The sequence below is a fragment of the Mastomys coucha genome, unplaced genomic scaffold, assembly GCF_008632895.1.
Source record: "Mastomys coucha isolate ucsf_1 unplaced genomic scaffold, UCSF_Mcou_1 pScaffold2, whole genome shotgun sequence".
Lineage (NCBI taxonomy): Eukaryota > Metazoa > Chordata > Mammalia > Rodentia > Muridae > Mastomys > Mastomys coucha.
The window spans coordinates 16075019-16083509 of NW_022196902.1; the positions used below are offsets into that span (position 1 = coordinate 16075019).

An 8491-nucleotide genomic window follows, 5' to 3' on the forward strand; every position below is an offset into this window, starting at 1 on the left:
AGAGAGAGAGAGAGAGAGAGGGAGTGAGAGGGAGGGAGAGAGAGAATGAGAGAGCGAGAGAGAACGAGAGAGAACATGAGAACATTAAAGGTGTCGTTTGTAGGTAGGGACGTGAGACTTATTTGTGCCCATGGTTGCAGAAGAAGTTATTCACAGGGTGTTGGTGTTGGCTGTAAGCTAAGGGCACTTTTGGAAGCCTGACTGATGATAGAAAGATGCCACTGAGCCAGAAGAAAATTGTCTTTATCCATTTAGTATATTATTTGTCAATAAAAGGCATTGGGGTACTCACAGATCCTACAAGGATCTTGAAAATGCATGGAGGGCAAACAAGTCAGTCACAGAGAACACACGCACGCACACACATATATACTTATATATATGTACACATATATAAAACATGTGATTTCACTCATGTGAAACATCTAGAATAGAAAACCATACCAAGTTAATGGTTTAACTTAACATTAATGGTTCTAATGGCTGAAAGGTTGGAGAAAAACAGGAGATGAAAAATGATGAGAAGAAACTTTCTTCTCAGAGTAATATTCATTATAAAAGTCACACATTGATTATCACAGACCTTTGTTAACACATTAAAAACCACTGGATTATATGACTTGAATGGTTTGCAGTTATATGGTGTATGAATTATATCTTAATAAAGATCTTTTTTTAAAAGGATGGGGCTAGCAAGATGGCTTAGCAGGTAAGGACATTTGTTGCTCAACCTGATGACCTGAGGTTAATCTCCAGGACACATATGGTGGGAGGGAAGAACCAGCTCTTGAAAGTTGTTCTTTGGTCTTGACACACAGTAGCATGTGCACACACACATACACACACACATACACGCAGTGAATGTTCAAAAATTTAAAGATATAATTGGTTTGTAGACTGCATAAAATGTTGTCAGGGTAACTGACTCTCCAGGCTGAAGCTGATCTTGAACTCCAGGTCCTATGCTTTAGTGACTCCTGTGCTGGGATTGTAGGTATAGAACATCACACCCAGCTTTTCAGTCTGGCACAGCTCTTTACATGGCTGCAGTCTTAACTCGGTGCTTCCCCGAAGGGAGTTTATTCCTGCTACACTGTCACTGGGGGCCAGCTGGTAGTTAAGTTTTTGACTTAACTTTTAAGTTGGTTGAATCTATATCTTCGACCTGGTTCATGTAGAGCTAGGAAGGAGGATGGAGAAAATACCGGAGCTCCTGAGACTATCTGACGTCCAGGCATATTCCACAATGCACAGAGCCAGCTCTGTCAGCTCAGCTGCTGTGTTTTCTCCCAGCACTGTCCCTCTGTGCCTTCCCTACACTCGGGTTCCTTATTTGTAGATTCAATCCAGCACTGCATCAAAAATGTCATTTAATTATATCAGCATAAAACATACATATGTGTTTCTCTTTTTAGCACATTCCCTAAACAATGCACTGTGACATACCCTGAGACTTGGGCATAAGCAGAGTTCCGTAACCTTCTTCCCTAATCTGATAGAAATCTCAGTGATTTGTTTTTTTAATTGGATTATGGTCAAACTAGACCTGGAAACCAAGACACTTGCTCTTCTAGGTATTTATTCTCAATGTTAGCAAACATGGGTAACTTTGGATTCTGAACCCTGGGTTTAAATCTCACCTTCATCAATGGGTGGTTTTGTTACTTTGGACCAGTTACTTAATCGTTATAAACCACAGTTCTCTCAAAAGAACAGAAGAAGGGGACTTTAAAGAGGAGGTTGTGACATTACATTAGACGGCCAGTGTGAAGTATTTCCATTTCACAGATGTAGTAAATGTGAGGTCACTCCTCTCTTCCCTTTCTCAGTTGCCTCTCACTGATACCAGCTGTGAATGGCCATGAGCTTGCCCTTCCTTTGATAAATAACGTTTACCTTTTCCACATGTTCTCAATCTGTCTGATTGGTCTTCCCATCTAAGCTTTAGTTCTCTGTCTTAATCATATCTAAATATACAATGTATATGTTTGTTTTATAAGTGCTTTCTAGAAAATAGCAGTAATAATTTTCCCTTTTCAACCCTATAATATACCAGGTGTATAATTTGGGAAATGTACACCAATAACTTTAAAAAAAGTAATTGTACAATGTTTATGTTCTTTTAGGTGACTCCTATAAAACCAGATAGCCTACTTGCATCTGATGAAATCAACCAGTCAGCCAACCAGCCATGTCTTACACTCCGGGGATTGGTGGGGACCCTGCCCAGCTGGCACAGCGCATCTCCTCTAACATCCAAAAGATCACACAATGCTGTGAGTTCAGTTTCAAATTGACTTCATTGCTGTTCTCTATTCTTACTCGAACTTGGTGGTAGTTGAAAAAACACGAACAATAAAGGGAAGAGGGAGGGAGGAACATTGTAAGAACACAACTGAAGTAGCTAGAAGGCTTTGGAGTAAGTATGGAGGTTGTTTAATAGAGGGGCAGAGTACTAGCACAGGCCTGAGTTGCACTGTTTTTTAATGAAATAAAGATTACAGGTTGGTGTTCATTTTTCCTTTAAGACCATCTGTATATTGACACTGAGGTGTGTTGGCTTAGTCTCATAGGTTAAGATCCAGTAAGCACTACTCAGAGCTCAAAAGATTTATATTTATTAGGAATAAAATCTGAATAGATAGTGCTCAGATTAATTTTGTACTTGTGAATATGCAGTATGAAATTAAAAGAGGCAGGAAAGACATAAGCAGGTGTTTAAGGTTTTAGTTGTTGTTGTGACTGTAACAAAAGGGGACTGCACAGAGATGGATAGGCTATAAGGAAATTCGTTATTTAGCCACAATTTTGGAGACAAGAACACAGCTCAGCATCTTGGCTTCTGGGAATGACCTCTGGACACGAAATATCACCTGGTGTGAAGGGAAGCTGGAGAATGAAGAGACGTAGCAACACTCCCCGTAGTGAGTCACCTTCATGAAGACCAATCTAGTTCCACGACTAGAAATGTACTGGCCACCTCTCAGTGGCACCCTAACCCACCCTGACCCTGACCTTAACCAACCCTGACTTTGGGGATCAAGCCTCAACATGACATTCAAACTGTGGCAGATGGGACATTTTAATCTGTTGAGAGAAGTATTATAGAAGATGGTGTAGGTTCCCCAAGAACTCTCCTTATTACAGAGACAGCAAGCCAACAGAGCCAATGAGACATTTACCTCTCAGCACATACACATGAACAGGTATATCCATATGCATACAGATTTAGGTTTTTAATTCCTGAATTACAGATAATCACACACTCTAGAATACTGTAGCCATCTTCCTGTTGGTGCTTTGACATTAAGACATTGCCAAATTCTATTTTTTTCTTTTGGAGACAGGGTCTCACTAAGTATAACTGGCTCGGAACTTGCTATGCAGACCAGGCTGGCCTCGAACTCACAGAGATCCACCTGTATCTGCCTCTGGAGTGCTTGGAATAAAGGAACCACTGTATATGACACCAGAACTTCTTGACTGCATGTTAATTTGCTTTATTTATCAGCCTTACCAACATGCTAATACACTACCAAAATGCAGAATGTTTTCAAATGATCTTACCATATTTTAAATTAATCATTAGCCTCTCAGTAATATTCTGCCCAAGTGATTTAAATGAAATGCCACTGTACTTTGAAGATAAAGGAAATAAAGTTACAGTATAGATGGTTCTAGAATGTACTGGTGTCCACTCTGATTTGGAGTAGTGTTTTCTTTGGCTACCATCTGAGGATCCAGGAAATAGTAGCATTGAGTATTATGCTGTTCACGGCAGGCAGTTAAGAGTGCTCCATGAAGACAGTGGTTCCCGCATCTTGTTCTCCTGGCTGCGGATTGCTCTGTCCTCTGCATGGCCCCCTTGCTGCTGATTGTCTGTGTATTGCTAGTTGGCCTCAGCTGAATGTGATCACTTGTGTGGAGTTTAGAGGAACTTATTGTTCAGTTTACACATGTGGAAATCCAGTTGTTTTGCAAGAAAGGATACGAAAGTAGAATCTCTTGGTTTCTGTTATTAAACAGTTCTAGAATTCAGGAGGCTGAGGAGTGACTATACCACTGTGAGATTAGAGATGTGGTAAGCAGCAGATACAATAAACTGGAGATGGTGGCAGCTTGAACTGGAAGGGGGAAATGGCTGCTTTAAATCAGGCCATGCTTACTAAGAGAGAGATCAGTTGTTCCACCTAGATAAGAAATGATAATCTGAGCCAGGGTTCAATACTACAGTGTGGATGACAGCTAAGTAAACAATCTAATAATTACCGGTAACAATATTGGATTATGTAGAGGGCTTCCCCCAACTATCCCATGTCCACAATTCTTAAGAGGGGACCAAGCTGAGTCTCATTGTTCAGGCCTATAATTCTTGAGACTCAGAAGGCTAAGGCAAGAAGATTACAAGTTCAAGGCTTGCCTGGGCTACAGAGGAAGTTTAAGGCCAGCTTGGGTAACTTAGTGAGACCTCTGTCTCAAAATAAAAAGCAAAAAGAGGGCTAGAGATATAGTTCAGTAATAGCATCCTTAGCTAACATGTGCATAATCAAAATATTTTTTAATGAAGACTGAGATCATTAAGGAAAGGTGAAGTCACTATCTTGCAAAGATATGCAATATCTTGCAGATATGTAAAGTACTGTCCCTTGGGACCTGCACACAAGTTCAGAGCTACTGGGAGTTAGGCCCCAAGCTAAAGTGGGAGGGGTGGAGTTAGGCCCCAAGCTAAAGTGGGGAGGGGTGGAGTTAGGCCCCAAGCTAAAGTGGGGAGGGGTGGAGTTAGGCCCCCAAGCTAAAGTGGGGAGGGGGTGTTGTTGACTAGAAAGTGGTCAGATGGTTCCCAGGTCACTTATTCAGAAATTTGCATATTGTGAGGAGAGTGGCTTTTCATTGAGGTATTCTGGTTTGCCTTTGAGCATCTATTCCATATTAGATTCCTTTTTAGAGAATGTAAATCAATCTAGAGGGTCCTGTCTTCATGTGGTTTACAGTTGGAAGCAGTGTATGGTCTGACAGTTAAAAGCAACACAGCCTCCTGAGAGGAGACAGACTGAAAGTGGTGTGGGAGCAGCTGTGAGCTTTCTTGCTTAGATGGACCCTGAGTGCAGGAGGAGGAGGGCCTGGCAGAGAGAGCTACCAGGGCAAGTCACAGGAAGGAGACCTCAGCAAAAAATACCCCAAAGCAGTCTGGAGCTTGAGTCACTCAGAAGAGAAGGAGAACAAACAAGCCTCATGTCCAGCCACAGTACTTGAGGCTAGAGTAGCCTGAGGGGAAATGGGAGGGGGTGATGGGGGAGGGGGAGGTGCAGGTGGGGGGCTGGGTGAGTTACCTAGAGGTTTGTCTGTGCTGTGGGGAGTTTAGATTTCACTCTACAAGACAGTAGAAAGCTCTGCACTTTGAGAGGATCTCTCAGTTGCTACTTAGAAAACAAAGGTTAAGAGTGTAAGGGGGCACATATTGCTCTTGGCAGAGGTCTATTGAGAGAGACTTTGTCATGTATCAATGGGAAAGAGAGATAGGAAGAGAGACAGATCCAGAAGGACTTGCAGGTGCTTGTGGGTTGGCCTGGAAGGGGAGGGGAGGAGCCTAAGCACACAGCTCAGGAGCAGGTGGTTGCAAGTATGAACTGGTTAAGACAGACTATGTCCAGGACTAGTTGGGGAGGATTTTGTTTCCTTCAGGTAAATGTTTTTATTTTTACAAGAGTTCTAGCAAAAGTACTTCACCTTGCTCAAGTAAATTTTGAAATGTCTTTTGGGCATCTACATGGAGATACCAGGCAGTTGAGATACATGGAAATCGGGATCCACATCACAATTTGGAATTTGGGATCATAGCCCAACTGGTACTTAAAACCTTGAATCTGAGTTAAGCCCAAAAGATTAGGAGACAGGGATTGGGATATAAAAACTCTGGACATCAAGAAAAAAGAAGCATGAAGAGTTTGAGTGACCAGAGAACTAAGAATAAAATCCAGATGGAAATAAGATACATATTTTTTTTCAAGACAGGGTTTCTTTGTGTCCTGAAACTTTCTCTGTAGACCAGATTGGCTTTGAACTCACAGAGATCTTCCTGCTTCTACATCCTGAGCACTGGGATTAATAGTGTGAGCCGCCACCACCAGCAGCAGCAGCCCTGGCTCCCTCTTCACTTTCAGTGTCTGTCTTACCTCAGGTCCTTTCCTGGATGAACAAAAGAAGTCACTCTCCCTGCTTTCTCCTGGTTCATTGCCCAGGATTCAAGGCATGAGTCACTACTAACGGCAAAAGATTATGGTCTTAGCAGGAGCTGCAATTTTACCCTAGAAAAGGGAAACTCTAAAATGGTATAATTGTAAAAGAAACATCTTTCAAGGCCAGAGGGGACTGAAAATGTACCATTTAGAGTAGTGGTTCTCAACCTGTGGTTCACAATTCTTTGAAGGCTCAAAGAAACCTTTCATGGGGATTGTCTAAGACTATTGAAAAATGCAGATATTTGGATTAGGATCATAATAGTAGCAAACATTCCAGTAATGAATTAGGAATGAAATAATGTTATGATTGGGAGTTGCCACCACAACTGTATTAAGTGTTGCTATGTTTGAAAGGTTGAGAACCACTGCTCTAGAGAACAGTTTGCCTTTCATCTACCCAGCAAAGTGAGGTAAATGTGTTACAGGGGCTGGGGTGTGTGCAATCTGCTTCTGAGTATGTCTGCCTTTAAGTGAAATATGAAGGAAAAGCATTGGATAAGGAAAGGGAGGAAAGAGATGCGTGCATATGGTTTGAACAACTGAGATAGGAATGTGCCATCCAGGAAGAATTTTACTTGTTTGATGCAAACTTGAGATTGGTTGCCACTTTATAACCAGCTCTGCTGTGCATGTTTTCTGATTCTAGCATTCAGTGTCTGAATGAAAAGAGGTTTAGAGAGAAACTAAGTGGCTGGTAGAAATCTAGCCTACCACTGTGATATGAATTGCATCAAGACCTGTGGAACTGAAAAGCAGAAGTGTGAAATCTCACTTCTCCTTTCCCGGTCTGAAAACACTATTAATATAGAAGGGTAGGCGGAATAGGGCTCTGCACCATAGGTAAGTTCTTCCTTCTAAGGCTGTGGCCTGGTTTTATAAATGGGTCTAGGGAGGGTAAGTGAGGTAGCCAGGTGGATATCTTGATCAAGCAGAACTCAAGGCTCCCTAAGACTGTAGAGAACAGTTTACATTCCTGCTAGACTTGATCAGATAAATAGTCTTACATGAATATTAAGTCTTGCAGTTTATTTTGTGCCAAAACAGAGAACAACAGGTTTTTGTTTTTGTTTTTGTTTTTTTAGTTAGAGGAAGTCAAGAATAACCAATAGCAAGAATATAAATTTGTCTTCTTTTACCAGTATTCTGACCGTTCTATTTTGCAAATCCTAAGAGAGATGATACTTTTTTCCTCTGAGGTAGTGGGTGTTGAATTGAGGATCTCCTGTATGTGAGGCAAGTGCCCTGCCACTGAACTGTGTCCACAGAATCCTCGGCTCTGAAACAGAATTGTAAAGTTCAGTGGTTTTTGCTGTCAAATCACTTTTTATTGAAGGGGATCTACACTGTTATAAATCTGCTTCAATAGTAACCATTTATATACTATGGCAGTTATAGAATATTTAGGTAAGTGTTTACACATAATATCGTAGATGTTTACTTACATCAAAGCAGCAATCTGACCTTGAAATGACAAATCAAGTTGGAGCAAACTAGAACTTGATGAATCCTTGTGAATCCAATACAGAACATGAAAGCAACATAGCAGATCTTTTCATCCCTTGGTGTAAGCTGCTGATTGTTAGCAGAGCTGGTAAGACATCTGTGCTGCCAGCTTCCTTCCTGTGCCTGTGTCCTAAGGCTGTGCTTTCTGTCCCAGGCCTGATAGCTTGTCTAGTCCTTCTTAGCTCAAGGTTTCTGACAGCTGTTACTGTAAGTTAGAGTCGCTATGCGGAGGAGTCTCCTAGGTCTAGAAGCTCAGCATGCGTCTCAGCAATGATATTGTCTCAAAGCTTGAGTCCATGTTCAAAAGTAGCATCTTTATTAGAATATCTGGAATTGGAATATCCAGTCATTACCTTTTGCCATCCTTAGTCAAGTCCTACCTGTGATATAAAAGGCCAGTGAGAGTTTGTGGGCTGACTAGAGAAGGACATTTTTACATGGACTGTGTGTGCCTCTTCCCAAAGACCTCATAGAAAAATGTGTCTAGAACACACAGAGAGAACTTGCATTTTTGAAGAGTAGAAGAAATGTACTGAGATCTTCAGCATAACATCTTAAAAGCTGGCTTACATTTATTACTAAGTAGTACACATGAGGAGTGCTGCCCAGTGATTGTCTGCCAGATACTGTGCGGATCACAGAGTGCATTCTGAGCCCAGAGCCCTTCACCAGATACTGTGGGGATCACAGTGCATTCTGAGCCCAGAGCCCTGCACCAGATACTGTGCAGATCACAGTGCATTCTGAGC

The 8491-nt window shown here is 41.7% G+C and overlaps 1 protein-coding gene across 1 annotated transcript in view; it reads left to right on the forward strand.

Annotated features, from left to right (window-relative positions):
• Stx7 (syntaxin 7) overlaps positions 1–8491 on the forward strand; it is a 39424-nt gene that overhangs the window by 3765 nt on the left and 27168 nt on the right. Inside the window, exon 2 of the mRNA XM_031380605.1 lies at positions 2127–2276. Coding sequence (XP_031236465.1) covers positions 2192–2276 — 85 coding nt within the window. The 5' untranslated portion in view covers positions 2127–2191. The remainder of the gene's footprint in view (positions 1–2126; positions 2277–8491) is intronic.